This window comes from Chroicocephalus ridibundus, chromosome 1 (assembly GCF_963924245.1).
Source record: "Chroicocephalus ridibundus chromosome 1, bChrRid1.1, whole genome shotgun sequence".
Lineage (NCBI taxonomy): Eukaryota > Metazoa > Chordata > Aves > Charadriiformes > Laridae > Chroicocephalus > Chroicocephalus ridibundus.
In genome coordinates this window covers 75907956-75934154 of record NC_086284.1, presented here as the reverse complement: position 1 = coordinate 75934154, position 26199 = coordinate 75907956, and the positions used below count along the sequence as shown (strand labels likewise).

The 26199-nt window shown below is 38.1% G+C and overlaps 1 protein-coding gene across 1 annotated transcript in view; it reads left to right on the top strand.

The window, feature by feature from the left end:
- The window catches only part of OCA2 (OCA2 melanosomal transmembrane protein), a 174277-nt gene that overhangs the window by 107098 nt on the left and 40980 nt on the right, over positions 1–26199 (top strand). Inside the window, exons 20-22 of the mRNA XM_063349476.1 lie at positions 3412–3471; positions 4016–4120; positions 13722–13815. Of these exons, the coding sequence (XP_063205546.1) occupies positions 3412–3471; positions 4016–4120; positions 13722–13815 (259 nt within the window). The remainder of the gene's footprint in view (positions 1–3411; positions 3472–4015; positions 4121–13721; positions 13816–26199) is intronic.

The following is a 26199-nucleotide window of genomic DNA, read 5'->3' as shown; positions in this document are numbered from 1 at the left end:
ATATTGAAGCCATGTTTATTTTGTCTGCTGCTGCTGTAAAAGTTTATTAGTTGTATTCCCTGATGTATTTATTGTTTTAGCTTGGATTGAATGGTTTTGATTTGAGTGCTGTGTGGCTGCACAATAACATACTAAAACACCCAGGAAGTTATTTGCTGTTTACTGCCAGACTTTGGATACGACTGTTGTAATTCACTGAACTTCATTTTTATGGTTTCTCAGGTCACCAGTAAATAGTTTGCTAACAAAACAATATTTTTCCTGTCTCTGTAGAATGACAGCAGTTTAAGGTCATGAAAGAAAATTGTACACATAATCAAGAAAAAAAGTGAGACACACTAAATTCCTCCTCATAAAAGAAGGAGAAAAACTGTTCTAAGTATCATTGCTGCTAATTTTGATCTGAATCTATTACCCTTTGGATTAGCAGGAGATGACAGTTCTTGCCAAGGCATTTTTCTTTCCTTCAGGTTAACAATGTCAAGAAGAAGCAAGTCAAAACAAAGATATGCATTGAAGGACAAGAAACCTTTCCATGAGCTAGGCACTCAGCAGTTGTTAGCTCATATTCTTGTGGATCACCCTTGGTCATCCTTTGTCTTAGAGGATTCCTGGTCTGAAGCTATTTCCTACTGCTATAAATGTTCCCTTTCCTATTACAAAGCAAATTTGAAAACCTGTGTGGGACTTATGCTGCAAGCCGTTTTGGAAAATATGCATTAGGTTCCAGAGCCACAGGAGAGCTCTCGGAGGTTCTTTGGGTCCTCATTGGTCCAGTCTGGTAGATCTTTTGCAATGAAAAAGTTGGAAATCCTTTGAAGCTCTCTTGTTTTTTTTATTGTGTCCTTCAGGTAATTCATCTTTATGACTGTCTTTTTAGTTCTTGTTCACAACTGGTTGTTACAGGCTATAAAATCTTTCTGCTTCTTCTGTCTCCTTGTGACATAGGTTCCCATGTCTCTCAGGGATACAGTATTTTGTTCATTTTTATTGTCAAAATTGACATTTTACCTTAATCCCTTCAGGCAGGGTTTATTTCCAACAGTCATCATGACATTCTGTCTGTAAGAGGGTTTCACGCAAATTTTTTTGCATAAATTAAACTTTGATCTAAAATGGTACATGATTTTTTTCTGCAGTGGAGCTCGATTTTTGAGCTGTCAGATGGAAGCTAGTACACTTGAAGGCACCAATTAGTGCAGTAATACCTACTCCTCTTAGAAGACACGGGAAGATCCAGGAGACCCTCTGTGCAGTTTACACCCAGGGGAGGCCACTGGCAGGGTACTAATTGCTGACTTGCACTTAGGCGTTTGCAGGCAATTCGCGTGGATATTTGTAGAGACATCCTAAAGTTGGTTATGTGATTAGTATTGTCACCGTCTCTAACGTGATGGGCTACCTGCAGGCTGACTGTCTTGCAGGAACAACATGTGTGTCCTTCACTCCCTTCTCTTTTCCCCGAATCTCTCTTTTGTAGTACCATGTCTGGATTCCAGAACAAATTTCGAGTGTTACTGAAAAGTAATGTGTTGTGTTAATAGATAATTAAGTTAATAAGGCAGCAGTGTTAGCTGAATGAAACTCTGAGCTCTGGTCGCTGACAGCTATGTGTTAAAAAGTTTATTTTAAAGTGTGAATGCAAAGCAATTGAAGAAAAAATATTACAGTTCATTAAAAATATTGCTTTTACACACATTTAAAAAGTCACTTTCATAACCTTCGAGCTGACAAAGCAATGCAGATAGCTTAGAATGAAAATTGTAACTTAAAATTGCCAATAAGAATTAATTTCTTAGGAAACTTTCTGCGGGGAAGTTAAAGTAATGAAAAAATGTCCTTTTTTTTTTTAAGGTAAGGGATATGTGTATGTATTTAAAAGTCTTATTACTTGTGTTCTGTGTGCTGCATCTTCAAATGTAGATACACCTTTTTTTGTGCAATGCATTGCTAAAAGGAAATATAATTTCTGGGCCAAATTTAATATGTGGCGATACGCAGACCGCTAGCGTTCAGCTGCCGCCCGAAAGAGCTGCAGGTACAGGAACTGCTGGTCTGAATGACAGCCCCTTTGTCACTCTGACATTACCATGTCTTATACCACACCACTCAGTGCCTATTAGGATCTTTGTCCATCTCTGTCATGGAATTTGACAGCGTGTGAGTTGAATGTGTTTTTTTTTCCACTGATGTCTCTGAAGGGCTCTGTCTGACCACCACGTGTGCGGGTTATAGGGAGTTGTGTCGTGTGAACGCTGACTTCTGCGTCTCTGTGTGGGAATGGAGTCAGTAAGTGGGGCATTGCAGCTGACTGGTTCTTAGTCATGGCAGAAAAAAATGAAAGCAAGCCAACCAGCTTGGTCCAGGCGGAACCAAAAAAATGGTGATTTTCTCCCCCCGAGAAACTGAAAAGTCATAAAATAGACATACCCCATTGAACGTGAAAATAGTACTTCATTCTGGACACTTGCAATAAAATAAAATAAAACCAAAGTGAATTAAAGGGTAGCTCTCATGAGTCAAAACTCCCCTTTTACCTTGTAGTTTGAGGGAATAGATCATTCTCCTGGGGTGTGAATATTCAGTTTATATTCTCCTGGCTGCCCAAGGAGAGATCAGAGCCGTCACCTTTAGGCTCGGGTCTTGCTATGTCTTTTCCTCCATGCTAGTAACCATGGTTGTATGGGATGCTATCCGAGTACCCTGTACGAATGGGAATGGCTCTCACAGGAAGGACAGAGCACTCTGGTCCAGGCTGCCCTGAGCTCGATGCTTCCAGGGATCACCTCCTCAGTTAGGATGCCCAACATGGAGATCGGAGAGATGGTTTTCCTGCCTTTCAGGTTCTGCTGCCTATGTGGCAATTTCTCTTCATCCAAGATCTCTGGCCTGGTATTAGCAGATGGGTACCGTTGGCTTTTTATGGGTCTGTGAAAACTGTTTAACAGAAACATGTATTTTGCTTTCTCTTTTCTTCATCTGAGATTGAGCACAAGATGCCTGATTTCATCTGACCTGTTAAACACATGATATACTTCTATCTGTATTGTGGCTTGGGGGATGTTGGTTTAAAATAAGTTGTGTTCAGGTATTCAGAAAACATGTATCCGCTGAAGAATGTCATCTTTGCATTTCAGCTGTTCTTCGATGCCTGTGGCCCACACGCTTAAATAATCCCACCAGTCATTCCAGCACAACAAACCCACTTCTGCAAATATGGCTACCAATTGCAATTGCTGCTGTGTCTTTTCTTCCTACCAATTGCAAAGTTGCTGTAGAAGCAACATGAGATGAATATCAATACCTTGTGAACAGGAGGGAATTTTTGTATTTGCTTACATCCACTGAAAAAAATGTAACTGCGTCAGGTACTTCACTAGTTAATGTCTTTTTTTTTTTTTTTTTTTTTAGGCTTTGGCTCATCTGCACTTAATAGACTACATAGGAGAGCAGACAGCTTTGTTAATAAAGGTACGTTTAAAATATTTACTGGTTTTTAACAGGTAAGGAAAATAGTTTTAGTGCCATAGAATAATACTTTCGTTTTTACTTTAATGCTAATGATTGCATTCCTCCATCAGCAATATCAAGAAAGCATGTTTTACTTTGGCATAGGTGCTATTTAATATATATAAACATATGTCCACAGCCTGTCCACATAGCCATAAATGCAAAAGGGGAGCCTTTTCTGTAGTCTAAAAACCACAAGAAAAGATAAATCATAAGGGGAAAAAATTATAGAGTTGCACAGTTTATTTCCTGCGTGAAATGTAAGTATGACTATTAGAAATATCAGTCTTTATGTTTCTATTTGTTCAAATTTTCTTGGAAAAAGAACAATATTGTGTTACTAAATGTCAGGCTGTTTTCTTTAGGATTCTTTTCTTAACTCAGAGCCTGAAGGAGTAATAAATGTTGATAAATTAAAACTGTGGAGAACGTGCAATTATGCCATAGGGGGGACAGAGCAACACTGATCTCATCAAAGTTGTAATTGGACTTCTCTCAATTCCAGGTGGTTCCTGAGGACCAGCGCTTGGCAGTGGCCATCATTTTAGTGCTCTGGGTGTCTGCTTTGGCCTCCTCTGTGATCGACAACATCCCCTTCACGGCTACAATGGTAGGGGTCTGTGCGGCACTTGCACATCCTCCTTCTGGTGCTGCCAAGGCAGCTGAGATTGCTGATTACAATTTGCTTTATTTTTTTGCACCTCTGCTGTGTTGTAGCTTACTTTATCCCCTCAGGTTGAACCATTATTACAAGCTTATTCATACCATTTAGACATCTAGCGCCTGGCCATTGCTGCCAGCAGTTGCAGCGCGCTGTGGAACTAGATTCACTGTTTTAGCTGTATTTTTGCACTTTCCCTGTCATATTCACATTCATAGATGAAAAGTAAAGTTGTCTTTTTGATGGAAATTGTCACTAACCATCTGCTGCTATCAGTTATTTTCCCTCTATGCACTGCGTAGTTACACTAATGCTTTTTTAACACCTGAACCCTTTATTGCTATCTTACTCATGTAATTAGTTTAAAAACCAGCAAATAACGTTATCATAATATCATAACAAAGCATAACAAATACTTATCAGCAGCTGAGTTTTAATATCAGAAAAGCACCAAATTATGATGAATTAAGGCATGATCAGATAGGTTTATTCAATCAAATTCTCTGTTTAAAGTGCAATAATCTCTTCATTATACCAGACAAATGATTCATTGTTACAGCTTGTTGTCAGCTAAGTATAATTTTTTTTCCATTGTTATTGGGTGGTTATGTCCGCCCTTAACCCGTGTCAAGGTTTAAGACACCTCTTATAGGGCATATGATATGTTGGGCAGATTTGCAACTGCTCTATAATTATATGTTAATATGGTATTTTGGTTTGATTACCATGGTGTTTCCTGTGGAATTATATTGATTTAACAACAACAGACTGCAAGCAATAGGCATGAAGGGAAAGATTGGTTCAGGATGAGTCACCTCTCAGCAAACACTTGAGGACTATTAAGCAATAATGCAGAAATCTTAGCTTCAAAGGTTTTGCCTCACATCCAGCTAGTCTATGAAAATTGGTTTGGAGCAATACCAAAAGACACGTGTATGCACATCGACCAAAGGGCCTTTTGCAGGTTTTGAAAGGAACCCTCTTTTAAAGGAGTATGTTTTGGGGAATGGGACAGAAACACCGGAATCTTTTGGGATGTCTGAAGATCACTTATTTTATATCTTTGAAGGCGTGAAATACAGATGGACAGGAAAGGATTTCTGGCAAGATTTTAGACATTTCAAATATATACATTTTTCACCCAGTTCTGGGCTGAACCTAAGAGACTGCTGCAATTTTATTTTTTTTTCTTTAAAAATGTGTGGAGAGAGGAGGAAGGAAGAAAGAAAAACACATAGGTATTTCTTAGTTCTCTATTTATTGACTTGCTATTTACAAAATCAAACTGCAATTATTAAAAGCAGAAAACTGTCCACTGTCACTTATTCAGCCACATAATTCACTCACGTGTTCACGCTGTTACCCAGCTGACATGCTTATATATGTGAGTTTGGCTTCATACGCCTTAGTGATATTGGAGTATAGGGCACCTGCTATGGTGTGTAGCCATGAATGGTCCTGTCCTTTCTTGGCAAAAGGTGCCAACTTCACAGCTGAGCCTCTGCTTATAACTATGAAAGGTGCAGATGTACTGACTCTCTCCAGTGAAGCCCTCCAAGAGGTTCATAAATCTCCTTCAGTGGTGAACAAGTGTCTGTATGACAATGGGGCAATAGCTCTTGTGATTTTTGCAGTCATAGCCTTGATGGACCAAGTACTGGGTAGAGATATGGTACCCATCAAGTTCCTACCATTTTTTGAATCTACAGATACAAAAAATCTGAGTAGTTTCGTAGATATCAGCTCTATGCTCTGACTGAGCAAAGAGTGTTTGGAGGATGGCATCAGAGACCTCTGTCAATAGTGGATTTGCTCACCCCAAGGTGGTGAGCCACTGACCAGTAGGAGTTAGGGGAAACCAGGTTCACAGGGTGACCGTCTATTTGACTTGAACATGGACAAGGATTCCTGAAATACCAAGCAAACATGGTGAAAACTCAAATCTGGTGGCAGCTCACAGTCAAGGCCACCAATAGAGTCTGTTCTGCATTAGAAAGGTGAGTATCCAGTGCTTTTTGTCCCATATTCCAGGGATGAGACAGTCCTGCCAGTATCAGCTTTTCTGGTTTAAGTCTCCAGCTGACTGCAGACAAAACTACTGTGATGGCAAGGGTGCCTAGAAAGTCATATTGCTCCATTCCTTCAGGGGTGGTAAGGTGGAAGAGGACAGGTATCAGAAAATTGAAATTACGAAAGTCAGATTAGTTTAGTATTTGAAGCATCTTACCCTGGAAAGTGCAACAGTGCAACACCGCCGTTGGTCAAATTCTTCTTTGCTCTAGGCGAGTAAATCTGCTATAACCCCACCATCAAAAATGTCAGTACCGTGTGGAATTCACGTACAGAGGTCGCTAAACTGAAATCTCTGCAAAGAGCTCAGAACACAGCAAGTATTTTATGCTACAGAGGATGCTGTAGAAAGATAATTGCGTACATGAAACAGTAGAATGAGTTTATAAGGGCACTTAGCTCATCATAGGTTGATTGTTTTTACTGTTTCTGTCTTGGTAAAATTCTGTTTGTGTTAAACTAAACCAAAACATTGAAGTCCCACAAAGACAAAATAGTCTTCAGAGTATCTTCCAATTGCTTGTTTCAGGTAATTTGACCTGAATGCAAAGATCATGAACTGCCCCCAAACAAAATGAGATTGAAACTTGCTTGATGAACTGTAATCCCAAGACTTTTCCCTTCTCTTTAAGCATTGGAGAGCGAAGATCCAGCTCTCTAATTAAACAGATGTTTAATTGACGAGTGAGTGTTTATTGCACTTCATTGCATAAGCATGCCTGGCAATTGTGATAGGAAAATCAATCACTTTTTGCCAATATGTAAAAGATGTACCATAACAAAATATTCTGAGTTTGAGATATGCTTTGTGGGAAACTCCATGAACTCTGACTGTATGCAAAGGACTATATTGCCAGCAGCAAATGTAATATATATAGATATATCTGGGATTTGCTTAAAAAATACCCACAAAATGTTCTGTGCATAAACAGTTAATAAACCAGGAGCTTAGTTATTAAGTCTCAATCATTTTAATTCTTGAATGGCAAGGGTTTTTCTCATGTTGGATATCCGGCTTTCTTTGTCTGATGAATAAATGTGGTGAATCATGTAGTGATGCTCTATGTGTCATTCTATTAATCCTCTGATATTTTCCCTCCTTTTTCAGCAGGCTAAACTCACCATGACATTCCTTGACAGGAAGACTTATTAGTTTTTAAGGCCTGCATTTTCATAGTATTGTCATTTAAATAGCCACGGATTTCTGCCCTTAGAATTTTAGGTGACATGATTTTATTACCAGTATGCTCTTTAGTTTAATTGACATGTTTTATCAGCCACATATGCTGGAGCCATCTGTTTAGATTTTTCTTTTATTACCAGAACTAAAAATATAGCCATAGTAAATCCTCGTTTTAGCTGAGTTTAAATACTATTTCCTCAATATAGAGTACCAAACAATTTCCATTAACCACCTGGCTGGCAAGGTGACTTAGTCTCTGACAAATCTTTTTTAGAAACAAGATAATTTTTGGCCCACTATTTATTGCCTCTAAAACTAACAGAGGCTTTTCATTTGCGGTACTGAATATTTTCTATGTATCTCATGTTCTTAGTGCCAATTTTATTTTTGGATCTTCTTTGCCTTCTGCCCTACCAGAGTCTTCTATGCCCTGCAGTTCAGTGTTTGATAAATGTGTAAAAGCGGCCTGTAGCTCTCTGCAGAGACAGACAATCATCAACAATTTGGGAAAGCAGGTCTTTTTCTATTAATGCAAATTCTCTGCACTTTTCACAAAAGACATCTTTATCACATGCAGTTTTTAGCAAAGTGTGAGCCATGAAATGCCATGGTGTAGAGCAGCAATGAATCCCTAAAATAAAGGCGTGAATTGCTGTTTCGTTGTCACTTTGCACAAATAGACAAAATGGGCAATATGACATGATGCCGTCTACTGTGCTGCATAGGTATAGCATAAACTTGCCTAAGCCACCCTTCTTGCACAATGTGAGTGTGTGATTACTTGTAGAAGCGTTATCTTTGGGAAGCAGAAGTAGCTGGGAGGGCTTCACCCTGCTGCTTCTTATGAGCCTCCTGCCATCCCAGGAGGAGGCGCTCACTGATAGAGCGGGAAAAGTGCCTCTTCTCTTTGGTATCTCTGCATATCCAGGGCCCAGCTAGTAAAGCTAAATCATAATTTCTGCTTGTATTTCAGAAGAAGTTCTTAATAGTTTCAAAAGAGGTCTTCCTTCTTCATCTCCTTGACTGGTGGAATGCCATAATTTTGAGAATGTTTTGCTGTAAAAATAGGTGAATAGGATAAAGGTCTTGATTCAACTTGTTCTTGGGTAATTTGTACTCTTGGTGAAGAGGCTGTGACAGCAAGATCTGAAAATGTTAACTCTTTGGTCATAGTTTTGCTTACAAAGAATGCAGTCTACATATATAAAATAAAATAAATGTGAAAGCAAAATGTTGAGGGTTCTCTGTTCCACTTTCATACAAACAGGACAGGAAGGAACAAGGCTTGGAAGGTGTCAAGTAGACCCCCTCTGTGAAGTGGGCAACACAATTGAGATGTACAGACATGATCATCAGTGTTTTTTAACAAAAAGGATCTACATAGCGCAATATAAAGGCAAGGATTGTTATGAGAACATTTACAGTATTTAATGAAATTTCGCTTTGTAGTTTTTGGTGTATATAGTTCTAGTCTGAAATCTCTCCGTCTTCTCCTTTTCAAAGCCTTCATTTAAAGTAAAAATTGAGCTTCCTTTCTTTTTGATTGTTTCATCTGGCTTAAATTTTGAGGATGTTAGTGAGATGACTGGGGTGAGAAGAAATATGCTCTCCTGCAGAATCATTTTTTTTGAGGATGAATTAATTTCTTATAATAATAATTGTTAATAGATGGTATCTTTTAGGGAAGGTGGATAATTTATACCAGTAATACAATCCTAATCCATTTTCAAAGTTTGCCAAACTGATTCAAGATTAAAAACAGTGTGAACAATGAAAATGCATACATTTCCATTTTTGTTCTTTTTATATTTGTAAGGCATCCTCTGCACTTCCATAGTACACGGTATAAACAATCATTTTCTTCAAAAGGATTGATTTTGACTAGGTTAGTTATATAGACAAATGTGCCAACACCTGTAGACATTTTTGTTGTTCTTTCTGCGTCAGCTTAGATCCTATATATATAGTTCATAAAGCACCCTATATAGAATCAAGATCAATGACTAGCTCCTCTCTGTATCAAGTCTTTGAGGACATTCTCCAGGTACAATCATTATTTCCTACAGTTGTGTTTTTCTGTTTTACTGGAGGCAAATATTCTTACAATGGTCGTAGGTGAGATGGATTTGGCTTTGCTCCAATGAGCTGCATCACTCATTTTATCTGAACCCTGCCAATCAAGCAGCAATGTGGGGTGGTTCAATATTGAACTTTCCAACAGAATTAGCAAGGTTTCTAGAAGCTAATCAAACAGAGATTTATCCTGGTAAGATTATTGAAATAAAGGCTATAAGAAATGAAAGCTATCTTCCTGGTAAGACAGTATTATGCTCCTTCTAATATTAAAGGTGCTGTTTACATAATCTGAGAAGGGAATAATGAAGGAAATATGAGGCTTCATAAGTTTTAACTTCTGTTTTTTTCCTCTGTTGAGGGGCAGCACTTCATAAAACTATGAAAAAATCTGCATCACAAATATGTTAAATCAATATCACAAATGCATTTGTACAATATGTATCACAGGCAATTATATCTCAGTTTGCAAAGTATCCTAACTTGGACTGCTTTTGATGCTATTGTGAATGCCTATGGCTTGAATCAGAAAGAGTTGTAGAATGAATCCAGTTTTTCAAAAACATTGAAAGCTACAGTGGAAAGTTTCCTTCTAACACTTTTATGTTTTGCATTTCTGTTTTTAGCACTCAGGTTAACTGTAACAGTAGATAAAGCTGAGGTTTGAGGTATTGAGAGTGCAAAAATGTTACCTCACACACAATTGCATGAATGAACGTGGCAAAAAGTGTTAAAGGTGATTTTGGGGGAAAACAGAGTGGCAGGTAACTGTGCATGATCCTTATCTATTTCAAATGTAAATGCGATGAGAAATGCATGCTGGCTTTAACTGATTTGCAACATCTCTTCAAGAGTTCTTGCTGATGATCAAGTGTCTTAATTCTTCATTGTTTTGGAGCAGGAAAGTTCTTAGTATGGAAATTAGAACAATCTGTTTGTCTTATGCCTACTTTTAGATGAAAAGAATTCGATACGAGTGACTTTTGGAGACTCTGTGGCATGCAGTTGCCACACAGGATAGCCCATAATGTTTGCAAAAAATTTGGCTTACTTTATGGAGCAACTAAATATTTCCATCTGAAACACTAGAAATTTAACTGAATGCTTTGCATTCATCTTTTATGTGGTTATTCAAAAGTGAAACTTGTGGTGAAACATTCCTTGTTAGAAATACCTCTTCTTTACAAGGGATATAAGCATGTGTCAGAGGTCTGTAGGACTTCCATTCCTTTTGTGACTTATAGCAATTACTCTTGGGCAGAGATTAATTCCTTTAAAGAGGGAAAACAAGCAAATTAAAGTGTACACAAATATGTATTGCTAAGGCATGTTTCAATGTTTGTCCCTTGCTGCAAAACCAAGCATTTATGGGAACAGATATTCCTGATCCAGCCTTGCTGCCTGTTAATACACTTAGGAGCACGACATCACTGATGATAATTTTAAAGTAGATGATTAATGATTATGAATACTTCTAAAAAGAATTCACAGTATTTCTAGTGGAAGTGGAAGAAGAGCAATGTTATGTCAAGGATGTAACAATAACACCAGCAGGGTCAAGTGCATATTTGGGCTCCCAAAATACTTAGTAGGGTTTAAAAAATTAAGAAATGGAGAATCAAGTACATTACATGATTGTACCTTCTCTTGATACATTGCAATGTTTCTTTGTCTTTAAAGGAAGACTCAGTGAGTTGAAACCTTTGTTCAGTGACTTTCTTCTAGGTTTTTTTTGTGTCTTTAATCAATAGAGATTTACAGGACACTGAGAGCTCCTGACACTGAACTCCTTCACTAAACAGAGAACCACATTTTCTGATGGGAGTATTAAGTGTATGTGGCTTCAAATACCTAGCAGAGAGTTATCTCATGGACTTTCTGTCTGGGATTTCTGTTTTGTTTCTTGCTTCCCGTCTCCTTCACAGTTCCATAATTAGGGAAGGGGCTCTGTGAGGGCCACAGGGCTCTGCTTTCTGAATGATTCCCACCAGTGGGGTGTGAAAATGGCATTACTTGCTCTGGGCTTGGAATCTGGCTGGCAACAGCTTTAGGACTGACCTCAACAGCAAGAAAATAGGCTAATCATTTTAATCTGCTCTACCTACCCACCTTCTCCGTGCAGGCAGGGCATGCACAACGAGGAGTCTAATTTAAAAAAGTGTTGCATAGTTCAGGATTGTGTCCTGCAACAAGCAAGGTACTGTAGTACATGGGGGTACTTGCAAATAATTCTGAGAAACTAAATAATCATTTTGGTTCTCTGGGAAAAATTATATAGTAGGAAAAAATGCTTTATTTAGGCTGAGCAAGATGGCTTATCCTGTGATTTCAGTATTTGTGTTTTGATTTTGGTTTATGTTGAAATACAACATTGTTTTGAAATGGTGATGGTGACTCAGTCACTTCCCTGGGCAGCCTGTTCCAATGCTTGACAGCCTTTTTGGTGAAGAATTTGTTCCTAATATCCAATCTAAACCTCTCCTGGCACAACTTGAGGCCATTTCCTCTTGTCCTGTTGCCTGTTACTTGGGCAAAGAGACCGACCCCCACCTGGCTACAAACTTCTTTCAGGTAGTTGTAGAGAGTGATAAGGTCTCCCCTCAGCCTCCCTTTCTCCAATTTGAATTGCATATCATGTTCTGGCAGTGATGGTTCGAGAGGAACAAAGTTTGTGGGGAGAAATTAAATATTTTATAACTGTTTCATGGAAAAAACCAGACAAGATGTTGGGCATTCTGACTCTTTAGGCCTTAAAATAGAAATAGACGCCTTCAGGGAATGTACAATTCAAGAATAATTATTTAGACATTAACTTATCTAGGTTAATCAATTAGAGGATTTAATAGGGAAGATTAGCACCATTGGCAGGAGGGAGGGAGGGGGAAAGGGTTGTAATGCTTCATAAAGCCTATATATTGCTCCATACCAAAAGAACACGCACAGTCAGTAAAGATGAGCATCACTCAGCCATCAGTAAAAATTTTTTTCAGGAAGCAGCTGCTCCATCTGAGATCATATGCCTTGAGGGGTACCTGTGAAATACATTCAAATGACAAATTGGAGGATTAAAAGTCGTAACTCTATTCACTACTGAAAATCCTGGACTGTGAGAAAGCATTAATTTTAAGGCATATCATAGCTATTTCCAAAAATCCCTTCCTGCTTGATCTCTCACTGTTCCATGTTTGCTTACTCTGTCTCTCTCCCCTTTGATCCCATAAACCTCCGTACAGGTCAAAACCAGGTTAATTACATTATACTTATCTCCTTTCTAATGATTTTCTCTCTACAAGTACTGATTACACCTTTCTTTCAAACCAAGTGGTTACACAATTAAGGTGAACTCAAATCAGTTTTTCCCAGCTAAGGTGAAAGTTGTTTAGGTTGAAAGGGTGTTCCTGACTGAGCTCTGGTGCTACTTGAAAGCCTGGCTGCTGCGTTTTTGGGCTCTATACCAACCACCAAATGAAGTTTATTGTGCCTCCCTACAAGCCTCGTTTGACTTTGCAGGGGATTATTTTATTTTATTTTATTTTATTTGCTAAAAGGATTAAATGAGATTCATAAAACTTGCAAACATTTCCCTGTGAACTAAATCTACATTCTCTGGTATATATAGTGTTAGAATAGAAAGTAAAATAACTCAGCTCTGCTTATTAATTCAGAAGCCTGCCACATTGATATTTCTCAGTTTTTCCCTAACGGATCAGGCACTTTTGATTATAATAAGTATTCAAGAATTTTTTAGTCATTGACACGTGGTCTACAGCCATCTTGATTGTGAAGGTCTGGGCATCTCTTACAGCTGTCTCCAGCAAGAAGGGGGGATCTAGCTCTGTCCTTTAGGTTTCCAGAAATGGAGGGGCAATTGATTTGTAGTCACTGTCGGATCCCTGTTGAACCAGAAGGTTCTAATGGGAGGCACCCATAACCTTACGAGATCCTGTTTTGTTAGCAGTACCTGTGTCAGTCTTGGCCTGACATTGCTGGTACCTTCTCTGTGGCTTGTGGTACTAGCACAGTCAGTGGGGAAAAGCGCACACAGACCAAGAATATGATGCAAAGGTACTAATTGAATTAAAAAGACACCAAAACCTGCCTTTCCCCAAGTTATTCTTTGGACTTGATGTTGGTTTAAGTTGTTTACTTGAATGAATTTTATTTATGTTGTACTGATGGTTGGATGTCTCCTGAATATCTCTCCCTTTTCTTCTTAAACCACAGATTCCTGTGCTTCTCAACCTGAATAAAGATCCTGATGTTAACTTGCCTATGAAACCATTAATTTTCTCGTTGGCTATGGGTGCGTGCCTTGGCGGTAAGTGTTTATGTGAGAAAGATGACATAAGGTAATAGCTACCCAATTATGGCATATATAAACTGGCGCAATACGTTCAATGATTTTATTATGCAAAGCATAGGGAGGGCCTGATCCAGCCTCTTTTAACTTCAAAGGACTGTGGGATAAGGATCCCAGCTACTGTCTGCTGCTACAATAGGATTTTTGCAGTCCGTGTTTGAAGACCATATCTGCATAAAGTACAGACGCACAAAGAAGCAGTCCAGATGGTGCTCACAGGGTTCCGATCTCTTGTGAGAGAAAATAAAAAGATACATTTAGCTTTCAGAACAGAGACTCATCATTGCTTGTTGAAAAGATGGAGAAAACGTATAATAGCTGAGATCTGAAGGCTTGATTCAAAGTCTACTGAAGTCACAGGGAGGTTTTCTGGCTGGCTCACAGAAATGGTTTGAGTATCCATTTGCTGACCTATTTAGCACTTCTAAGTCTAAGGAAAATCTTTTTGAAGTCTTTGGGAAATGTACCTCTAATAATGAAAGCTAATAGTCATTCTCTTAGTACCTATCTTGGTGTTAACTGGGATTTCTTGTAAAGTCAGTGCATTAGCACAAAACAAGCAGATGATTTCATTACTTTTTTTTTTAAACTGAAAGTATACCATGTATCTATTGAAGGCCCAGGATTTTCTCCCTATTTGTTATACCAATAAAGGAGAACAGTCATTTGGCATTTTTTAAATTAATGTTTAAACTTGATTACTTTTTTTTTCATTCTGCAAATGGCATATGAAGGTGTTACAACATTTTCAAATAGCAAGTGTACTAAGTGCAATTAAAATGTGTAAGTTTTTAATGAGAAATAAAGTTAGTTTTTTTTTTTTTTACTGAGAATTTTAATGCTAATTACATTGTATTGGGCTGTGTTTTGATCCCTAAATATTTAGGTAGTTGTTTTAAATAAAGTTAAAATAGATAAAATGGTGTTCTGCAATGAATCCACCCTTTCTGCCCCTCCATGCCCCTCCAAATAGTTACCTTGACTTTACAGGGATTAAAACTAAAATGATTTCTATGTGTACTACAAGTTCTGGTTTGTTTATTTAGCTAAGTGATTGCTGGTACAAGTGGCCTTAATACCTAACAAAGATTATAATAGTGTAATTTACCGATTGAATTTTAAGAGCATGTTGCCAAGGCAGGACAATTTATAACAAACAACAGTTATTCATTTGAGGAATATCTTTTTGTACTCATCATTACTCATCATTATATTGTGACTTTAATCTGTTACTCTTTAAAACCAGTGATTGAAATAATCAGCGTATCTTTATATAGATGTTTGCCATAAAAAAATCACCTTTCTTCACAATTTGCTAATCACTGAACATACTCTGATTTCATCAAACTTTCAGATTAAAAAAGAAAAAAAGCATAAGGAATATAAAGTTGGCCAGATTACGGTGACATACTCTGAGTGGGAGGCACTTCGCCAGCCTTGGAGCCTTTACAAATCTCAGCTGATTTTCTTAAAGTATCAGTTATTGTCTTAACCCAAATTCCTTTAATTTGATTTGTTGAAGGACTGCTGGGATTTTAACAGAGACTTCTGCGTGTATGCAGTATGAGACAAGGGTAAAAATATAAACAATGCCATGGGAATTACTTAAATTAAAGGCACTAGAGATCCATAGGAAGTGCCCAGGTATTCAGATAGGCTCCATATAAATATTTGGATAAAAAGTTAGATCACTATCATTATTAGCAAAAGCCTAAACTCTCCAGACTCTGCTCTATTAGGATAAAGCTGAGCATATGCTGGGTTATACTGGCAAAGGTCTCATAGGAGTGTTAGCCCGATAATTAACATGCTTCCAACTTTCCCATGTCAAAACTAAAAGTTAATGGAAAGCAGCTTATAGTAAGGGAATGAAAAGTGTGGAAAAGCTTTTGCTTTATAAGGTTTCATAGCCCTCCAAAGTGGGGGAGGAGGGGATTTTCTTTTTTAAAAAAATAAATTGTTGATGGCCTTTAAAAACTATTTCCAAAAGTTTTATCAGCACTGAAGTGGTGTGAAGGAATCCTCACGGTAGACTAATCCCATTGTGGAAGGGGTAGGTGACAATTATATCATTACCGTATGCTGCTTAAGGCAAAAGATTGGGTCTTATCACTGTTCATGCAACCAAAGGAACTTGGCAAGCAAGACATTTTGTAGAAGAGTCTGATGTAATAATACAGTACAACTACACATTTCAGGGTTTGTTGTTTACTACATAATGCAGAGCTTCAGTTCTGGTAATCTGATAGCATTTCTGAGATTCAGGGTAAAATTGCTGGGTTCTTATGTGTCTGTGAAGGGAGCTTCAGCATTTGTGCCTGCCTTGGAAAATGCCGTGCAATATTTTGTCCTGAAAAATTTCCAGTGGGTGCAATTACTTTTTTCTACTGTCCCAAAGTGCACCGGCAACTACAGTTTTGGAAGAAGATAGGATAAGAAAAGACAGTCATTTTCCTTCATTGCTTTAGCTGTTGTTCTGGAAATGAAAGGAGGATTGAGTCAGTCTCAAGCAAGATGAAGGGACCTTTGCCAGTATAACTGCCACATTGTTGTCATCTTCAGCCGTGTCTCCCAAAAGAGAGCCACTGCAATTAAATTTCTGTCTTTCATGGCATTGGGCTCAGACAAAAGATGTAACTGAACATCGCATAGATTCTCCTTGCTCTGTAAAAAGTGTCTCTGAAGGTGAGAAAGGATGAAAAATCCTGTCTCTTACTCAAGGAAGCCAGAGACAGTGACAGACACGGGCAGTTCCTGGTGAGATGGCCACAATTTTGAAATCTTTGGCTCTTCCTTGGAGTTTGCCAGTTCTTTTTTGACACAAGTTTTCTTGCTCAGGTCAGGTCAATCTTACACGATTAAGAAATAAACACAGTAATTTTTCAGGGCATCCGGTTCTGGAAATTTAGATATCCCAGATATCTTAAAGGACTTAAGTTGTAAGTTAGGAGTCTGGCTGCCTCAGGCTCCCTCTTTGGTGATGGGGATACTGGCATGTCCAGGAGGCGGATGTTTATTCATCCACTGAAAATGCCAGATGCTCCCCGCAGAGCACACCAGAGCCCATCATGCACAGAACTTCAGTAGCTAAGAGGGGTGCCCAAAGACGGGTCAAATGAATTCAGGTCTTGGGGCCTTTTGGTTTGTCAATTGTTCTGAATGCTGAACAACCATATTAGTTCATGCCTGTCTGGGCATTAATGGTCAGGCTGACTCAGTAGCTGGAAAAATTGTATTGTTCATGTTTTTTTCTTATGGACTATGTGCCAGTATTTCAATTATGTTTTGACCACGAAGGGAAAGAAAACAGGAAATTTAAAAGGAACTAAAGGAAACAAACAAGGAAGTATGTTCACTTGTTTACTGTGGTGTTCTGACGAATATTCGTCCATATTTCTTTTGCACAAGAGGACATTGAATAAAGCTTTATTCATTAACGCTTCCTATTCTAGTACACGATGGAATTGTGGTACCTCTTGAGACTGAGCTATATGTAGACCTTCCAATAGCGTCTAAGGAATGCTGTCCTGAATTTTTTTGGAAAAAATGAAGATTGCTAGCTCCAGCAATTTCAGAACAAAAAGAGCTTTAATTGCACTGCTTCTATTGGCTCATAAGTTTTAAAATAACATGAAATATGGATTCAAATCAATTTGAATAAATATGCAGTCAGAAATCCACCTGTTAAGAACATTCAGTTGTGTAGAACTAGATTATTTACTGAGCTGAAAAGCTTATAGCTAAGGTATTATTTGGAGGGGTTTTGTACATTTGACATATAAAGAGCTGGCATTTATTTGTCTTTTAATCTCTTTCTTTTTTCATGATTATACAAAATATGTTTTTGAAAAAAAGAAAAAAAAAAAGAAGGGAAAAAAAGAGCTTGAATTCATATTTGAAAGTCCCTACCTTCTGAGTTCTCAGTTGCTAGCACGGTAAAGTGCAAAAAGTATTTCTTGGCTGCAGTGTCTATTGCTGTGGTCCAAAGGGGATATTCCCTACAGTGTACAGTTTTGCACTGGTTTTCTTCCCCGTATATTTTCCTGGGGGACAGCACCTGAAAGTCATCGTTGTCACAATCCTGCAGAAAGAGGCAATCTCTAGGATGCGTACGGCTGTGTTATTGTGGCTGCACGATCTCGGTTGTAGGCACTGTTTCAAGAAAGGGAGTAGGAGGAGGGGGCTTCTGGTACTTTTCTTCTAACCTTCCAGGGTCAAAACCCAGGTGTGAATAAAATCCATTATCCACAGGACATTGTGCTAATTACAGCTATTAAAGGAGTGCAACCCACAGTGTAGCTAAACAGTGGGCTTTCTCTCAGTGGCCCAGTGCTACAGCTATTCTGTCTCTTGGCACCCCTCCTTATGTCTCTGATGCAGATGGGGCCTTGCACAGTGGAGTACCGCTGATTTATGATTCCGGCTGATTCTGCTCAATAAAATCCTAAACTAGTTTTAAAAATTCAGACACGCTGAAGGCATAAACCTAGAAATATTGTTTGTATTCCTAAACCAGCCCTCCTTCTTTGCAATGTGAGAGAGAAGTGCTAGCCTTCAATAAAACATAAAATGTATTAAAATATAAAATAATTAATATTATGAAAAAAGCACAAGTGTAGATCCTTTGAAGTTGTTTTATAGTTAAAATAGATCACATTTATATAACACTTTTTGATTTGAAAGATTCAAGAAAGTCTGTCAAGAACTGAATATATGGCATAAAAATATAGCAGTTATTTAAGAGGAGCACTATTCAGCTTTGGTTTTGAGCTTAATTGTTATATACAATGTGTAATTGAAACCGGAGGAAAATTTTTTAGTAGAGAGAATATACCTACCTGAGCTTGATTTTAACCAGGACTCTGATATTGAAAGTTCCTATTGTTTCTAAAGGAGTCTTTTAATGATGAGAAATCCCGGGACTCAGTTTTATGTCTTGTGGGTGAGACAGCTTTGATTTAGCTAAATATTTTGTCTATGTATATAAAACTCACAATCCAAATCAAAGGGTGATATTGTAGGGAATGAGAATGATTTGAAATCTTTCAAAAGGAAAAGGATGTTGCTGTTTTTGACTTTGAAAGGCAGGCAAAACAAATAAGGAAATTTAGGAAATGTCTCACAGTTTTTCTTTAAAGACCTCGGTGCAGTCTTTAGCAGTATTATGCCTCTAAATTGTACAGATCTAGAAGAAAAACACAGCAGGTATTTTGTATGTTTTACACTAATAGCTAATTTACTTTCTGAGTATCCTTTGCACTGGTTCCGCAATGTTTGCAACGATGGAAATGAGTAACATGGACTTAAACTGTGATTGATGCCCATTAAATAGCAGTACTACTTGCTTGTTCTTAATGAAGAATTTATTCAGGTGATAACTGAAAATTTCAGGTTTTGTTGTAGCATGAAGAACGGCACCACTGGATATAGGCACAAGGAATCTTTTTTTTCTATCAATGTTTGAGTGAGCAAACTGTCCACTTGCTGTTTTCTGGAACAGCCAGAATCTGTAACCTTCTGTAAAAATCCAGCTGCTGTTTTCCTTAGCTCTTTCAAGATGTTCAAACTCTGGGCCATCTTCATATTTTTTCAGTATGAAGGTCTTAAAGCCCAGCAGTGCTGTAAAGTGTGAGAGCCAGGCTCATTACCACAGTCCCTGCAGCTAAAGGAGATTCTCTAATCTAGGGCTATGGAAGATAATCCTCTGTGGCACGGAAGATATGCAGAAGAAAGTTGTGAATGTAAAGTGTAAAAGCAGCAAAAATTGACCGTGTATGTTTAACAGACATACCTTTGTCTGTATTAAGGCAATATCAGAGGCCTGCTTGTCCACCGAGTTAACATGCAAAAAAACCCCATATTGAACCTACTTAATTGTTCCCAGCAAGGACATTTTTCTAAGCTTCAAAAGAGCTACCTTGGCAGACATGCATATATAGATGTATGTATGTTATTAAGGGTGAAATATGAAGTATATGAGGTAAAGGATCCATTTCAGCTGTACTGATGAAGGATTTACAGTTTGAATGGTAAATCTTAGATTTTAAAATGGAAAGGAAGAGAGCTATGTGTAATATGTAGAATTGTATTCTATTTTACGTTGATTTAGAAAAAGAATTTATACCAAATATTAAGATCTCTTGATTATAATGCTTGCATTACTGATGAATTTGAAAAGTTTGTATTAATGGTTTTCAATCTGTGTAAAATAACTGCATGCTATGAAGTTCTGCACATTAGAGATATGCTAATGATCAGAGATGACATCAGAGACTCCTACAAAGCATATGTGGAGTTTTGTTTAATTTTATTTACTTGCTTTGTGCATGTGTTTATCATAAATTACAGAAGGTTCTTTCTAGAAGGCTTGTCCACTTCTGTTTTCAGAATAATATAGAATATTTAAACTCATTATGTTGTACTAGTGAGTTGCTGCAATAACAGAATAGAGTCTGCGTTGCTGTCAGCAGAAGAGGTATATTCAGCTAGAAGGTAGCACTTGGACAACCTGACGGAACAAGACAGGGCAGCTATAGCAAGCTTCAAAATGCTTAAGTGCAGAAGATAGTACTGGACTATCTACTTTCCTTCCTCTGCAGACACTTTTCCAGACAACACCCCCTTTTCCTGCACCTTGAGTGGTGCAGCAGAGAAGAGGGGAAAAACTTCTCAATCTGCAGTATCATATTGGTTTATATTGATGAATCAGACGCTGCATGGCACTAAAGAAAGTTATAATCATGCCATAGATATTATTTATACATATAGTAATAAATACATCTAGCACAGTTGCAGTTAACACACTTAAACCAAAGAGAGTCACTAGCAGGAGTTTTAAACAAGGCACTTGCACCGCAGCAAAACGTAACAGATAGGGTCCAGTCCAAAGTCAATTTGATTAAAGTCAGAATCTGAATTTAAAGCAGCTGACTATTCTAAAATATCTGCTTGAATACGTGTTTCGGGGCGTGAGGAAATGGCATGTCAGAGGACACTGCTGACACTACCCCTTGTTATACTAGTTTATTTTGGTTTTGTACTGGCTAAATTGACTTCAAGGGGAGAGGTGACTTAGTGACCACCTCAGGTTTTATGTCTCTTTTATAGATGTCTGGATTTGAAAGAAGCTTATGGATTTCTTTAAGTTGTTGCAGTAACTAGTGCAGGATGTTCAGCAACCTGCCTTATTTTCTTCATAATTTCGGTAGAAAAGTGACAAATTTAAATTTCACCTTTTCCTCTCATAGCAAAAAGAAAGCAATGAGCATTTAATAGTGCAAAACTTACAGTAACTGTCCTGCTGGTGGTACAGTAGTGGTGATAAAAAATGGAAAATTTCACCTGATTAAAATTGTTGGATTGAATACAGTTCAAAGAACGTTTTGGATAAGTTAACTCAAAATTTTGATTTACAGTCTTTATTTTTTTTCTTTTCTTTTTCCAGTAAACCCTATGTATGCATTTGTGCAGAAATTCTATGTATGCATTTGTGCAGAAACATCCCATTCGAAATGTTTCCAAATCAGTAAAATTGAAAAATGTTGATATCATATGACTGCACTCTATAACAGATAACAATGTTGAATGAGTTTATGCATACCTTTTCCCCCTTACTGCCTATGACTTCAGGTTTCTTGTTATTTTAGGGACTATTAATGGTTTAATCGTCCTTGATTCTGTAGCTCTTTAATGACAGCAAAGTTTGATTATCAAGGGCTTGTTAATTCTAACAGATAGAAAATATTAAAAGATATTCAAGACGTGTAGACATTTAACAGATGAATATAAATGGCTTTGTTTAATGAGGCAAATCTGGATTGGTTTTGTGTGAAACAAAACTCCTGAAAGCTATGAATCATAGAATCATAAAATGGTTTAAGTTGGAGGGGACCTTAAAGATCATCTAGTTCCAGTCCCCCTGCCATGGGAAGGGACATCTCCCAAAAGAAGGCTGTCTCCTATAAGGCTAATCAAAACCATGACCATTCAGTGTTCACTTCTGCAGCCAGATTTGTTACTTTTGCTCATTTTGTGCTTTAAAATGGAATATGCTACGGAAAGGAAGATGCACATGTCAGTTTACCTATATTTAACAATGTAAAGCACATGAGAGACTGCACAGAGTTTTCTTTTGAAAATGGATGGGAAGCAAGGAGCTGGTTTCCTTCAATAAGCTTTGCTTTGACACTATAATGGCATGGTTTGATTACAGCAAAAATCAGGGCTGAAAATACTCACCCTAAAATTATTCATGATTCTGTAGCGAACTCCTGTTTTCATAGTGAGAATCCTTGCCAGGGACAAAGCTATGAGGACAGCTGTGCCTGTGTCAAACTGGGCCTTGCACAGATGTTTGTCCAAGGCCAGGGAAAAGCTGTTTTCAGGGCTTGTGTTGACATGGAAATAGGGTAGTCTTTTTGCTTCTGCATTACCCAGCCAGAGATACAGGGAAGGGAAATTGCAGAAGGTCTGTTAAGCACAGTTGTAGCTTGTTATCCACTGTCAGACCATGTGGAGGGGAAGCAGTCTGTGATGCTCACAACAAAGCAAGGCTTTTCTGTAAGCAATCCACTTTTAAGCTTGCTGTTGCACAAGGTACTATCTATCTCCTATATATTTGAGAAAGTTACTGTTTATGAAGGCTGCCCATGCTAGGCCAAATAGCTTTATTAGCGGTAATCCTTTCCCTTTGATTTCTCAGTGCTTTGAGTAATAAACACTAATCCTGCTGGGCACCTTGAGGTGATTCTCCAGGCAAACATATTAATGCAGCAAACCCAAACGTTAGGCTTGCTCTTGAGGGGGCAATACCAAAGGGACTCCTGAGAACTAACGGTATTTAGATAGAATAGATGTACTGCTGACAAGTAAAAACTGACAGGTGAGAATGAGGATTAAAGTAAGAGGAAACATGTTATTGATGCAAACTCTCTCCCTTTTCTTGTTATGATTCTATCCCGATTTCCCAGCCCCTTCCTTTGGTAAGCTTAACCAGTTCTCCTAGCATTGATTTTCAGTGCATTGCAGATTATAGTCACCTGGACAAACTCTGTTGACCGAAGGAGAGGCTGTCTGGGCCCAAGGGTGGTGCATTACGTGTGGTGTGCAGGTTCTGGGTTTGAATTTGGCAGTCTCTGAAGGAGTGATGTAGCAGAGGATGATAACTGAACACTGGGTTGAGAAGAAGTAGCTACAAATGGAAGCAGAAGGCTGGAAGCAGCAGGGCTGGTGGATACTGCAGGTGTTAACTCAGGTTTACCAAACCTTGTCAACATCTTCCTGCTTGTACCTTTAAGTTAGCTGTAGATGCGAAGGCATGTTTTAAGGTATGGTGTCTGGTTTTGGATCTTTCTTGATAGATTTATTCTTAACTAATACTGTTGAATACTTTCTTGTACTTGGAGTTGATTCCACGTTCCCTAAAGATATTCAAAGAAATTTGCCTTGAGAAATATTAGAAAGATACTTTTATGTCACTTTTTCTGGACAGAAACAGTAGAAAACTTTCTGCTGTGCTTCTGCAAGGATTGTGCAAAACTAGGGCAGGTCCATGGAAAAATGAGTATGATCTGTGAGGATTCCTCTGTCATTTTCTTCTCTGTAGCCTAAGCAGCAGCAGCTCTTTAAATGACATGTAAGTATCTTTCTATGATTAATCTTCAAAATGAGAAAATTTTTCTGGATTAAGAAAAAGGTCTTTCTTGATTTCATGCTTATGAATTATTAGTAGTAGTATTGAGAAAAATGCATGTAGTCTACCAAGAATAGAAGGCAGAATAGGTATGCAGGATAAAATGTATGGCTTACCTCATACATATCACATACTATTGATATTAGAAATATAATATTTAATTCATTGTAATGAATCCAGTTTCTTAATAACCATCTGTTTTGTGACAAAGCATGAGTTACAGTAGGAGTAATCAAAAAAAGTTGCAATAGGAGTCATCAAAACAAATTGGTTATTACAATGTTATTCGTTGATACAGTTCACCCATGTTATTACATTTTGAGCGTACAAAAAAGCAAGTAAGAGTCTTTGCTATGCTTTTTAAGCTTAATTATTCTTAAGATTGAAGATGATGTCAAGATGAAGTCAAGATTGGGTGAAGTCCTAGAAAATGCTCATCCTTCATTTGCATCAATTGGAATGAATTTAACGTGTGTAGGTTTCCATGCATCTTAACCTAGTCTTGGGTTTTCTGTGATTCAGAGGTCACAGTGTTGCTGTTTCACTACTGAGTTAAACGTCTGCCATGGAGACAGATGTTCCTGGGAGGAGAAAAAAAAGTTTGCCTCTGTTGTTAATTTCAGTGTAGTTCTTTGAAGCCTGCTGAGCCAATACCTCATTAAGCTGCACACACGCTCCAAACAAATGGAAAAGAAATGCTGCTCCTTTCAGATAACATTTAAGGTGACAATTTCTCCTCAAGTGAAACCTACTTGGGGAAATCAATTCACCGCTGAAGCAGGAACTCTTTCCATAATACTTCATTATGTGAAGTCATTACTATAGCCCATGTACAGTATAGGAGAGTGCGTGCTGTTTGGAGATCTCGACTGCATCTAGTCACAGCCATGGGACAAGTGCAGTTTCAGTCCTGTTTCTCTAATTTGAAGCCAGACCTATGTTCCTTGTCTACAGTAATATTATTCTGATGGTGATGTCTGATTGTGCTACATGTCGAGCAAAAACCTCTTATGAAATGTTTGGAGGCTGTAGACTACTGATTAGTTTTGGAATTGAAAATTCCTTAAGTGTTCCTGCCTGACTCCTCTAATAACATCAGCTGTATTCATTTGTTCTGTTTTTGCATTAAGCCACATGCTTTGTGTCTTGGCTTTCTCATGCCAGAGCCTATCAGGAATGCTGTTGTTCCAAGTTCAATTTAATATCTTTAAACATGCATTAAAGTAACTAAAATATGCTTTGAGGCAAAGAGAGAGCAAGGGAAATGAGCTGTGCAGTTCCTAATGACCAGTGCTACCCCAGACACTATTTTTTAAGGGTTTCTGGTCCTCTGTAAGGTTACTCATCTTTTCTCTCCACACCTGAAGCACACGTGGGCAGGTATGTGATTCACTGTGTATGATAAGAAGCCTAGATCAGAAAAAGCCCCTGGTGTCTCACGGAAATGCTCCACGATGCTTTTAGGATCCGTAGGGATATACCCTTCTATTGATGTGCGGTTCTATATCAGCAGAGCTCCTCATAGACAGAGAGGACCTCTGCATCCAGCTCCTTTGCAATGTCAAAGCCTTAAAAAGAGCAAGTACGAAGCAGCTCACCCAGCATAGTTCCTGGGATAGTAGAAAAAAATAGGAATTAAAAAAAAAATAAAGGGACAATGAAATATATGAAATAAAATGTCTATTTGGGATTGCAGGGAATAGGGGGGAATGCTTTTCTCATCTCATGTCGTCTGCAAGATTTCACCTTCTTTCTTGTTCCATAACGGGATCAGCTCAAGAGCTGTTTGAAGCTGCTGATGAGAAAACGAAAACAGTCTCCTGCTCTTAATAGGTGTTGTTTAGGCCATCACCTGAGACAACAGATATCCATGATCATATCAGATCTCTACTCCAGGATGGAAATCTCGGTTTGCTGCCTATTTTGTGTCGATGATAATTGACCATCCTGGAGTAAATAAGAATCATGCTTTCTCTTTGAACTCAATTAGAAAAATAATGTCCACACAAGAGCTTTTTCTTGGAAAGCTTTGGCTTTCATGAAACCAACTTTAAAAGAAAAAAAAAGTCCTGAGCAACTTTTGGGGGTTTAGTTGTTTCTCAAAGTTGTTGCTCTGTCCCTAGAATGACCAGTCAAAAACCTGTATCTTAGTATACATTGACACTGGTATGGCTTTGAAACCAAACTGGGATCAAAATTATCATAATCAAGTTCTTCCTCCTACCCTCTTTCTTATTAGAAGAGGAAGACCTTCCTTCCCCCAATATTCTTTCCCCATCACACCCTTTCTCTCCTTTTCCTTACTTCTGAACTCCATCACTTCATTTTATTTGAATTTAAGAGTGTTTTATTATTTTTAAGAATATTTTTAGAAGTCTGCTCATTTTGTGTGCAGTTTCAGGTGCAGAAGGCAATATGGGTACCATGTGTGAATACTTAGGGGAATAATCATTCTGCCTTTATTCTGACCTAAACTGATCTCTGGGTGACCTGAAACGTTTGCTAAGACAAAACAATTAACAGGAACATTAATTGCCTTCTGATCTGTTTCTCTCAAAGTCAGACAAGAAGAGCCTCCACTGAGCCATAGTGTTTAACAGGGCCAAAATGAGAAGAGTAACTATATGCCAATGGGAGCAAAGGAAGACTTG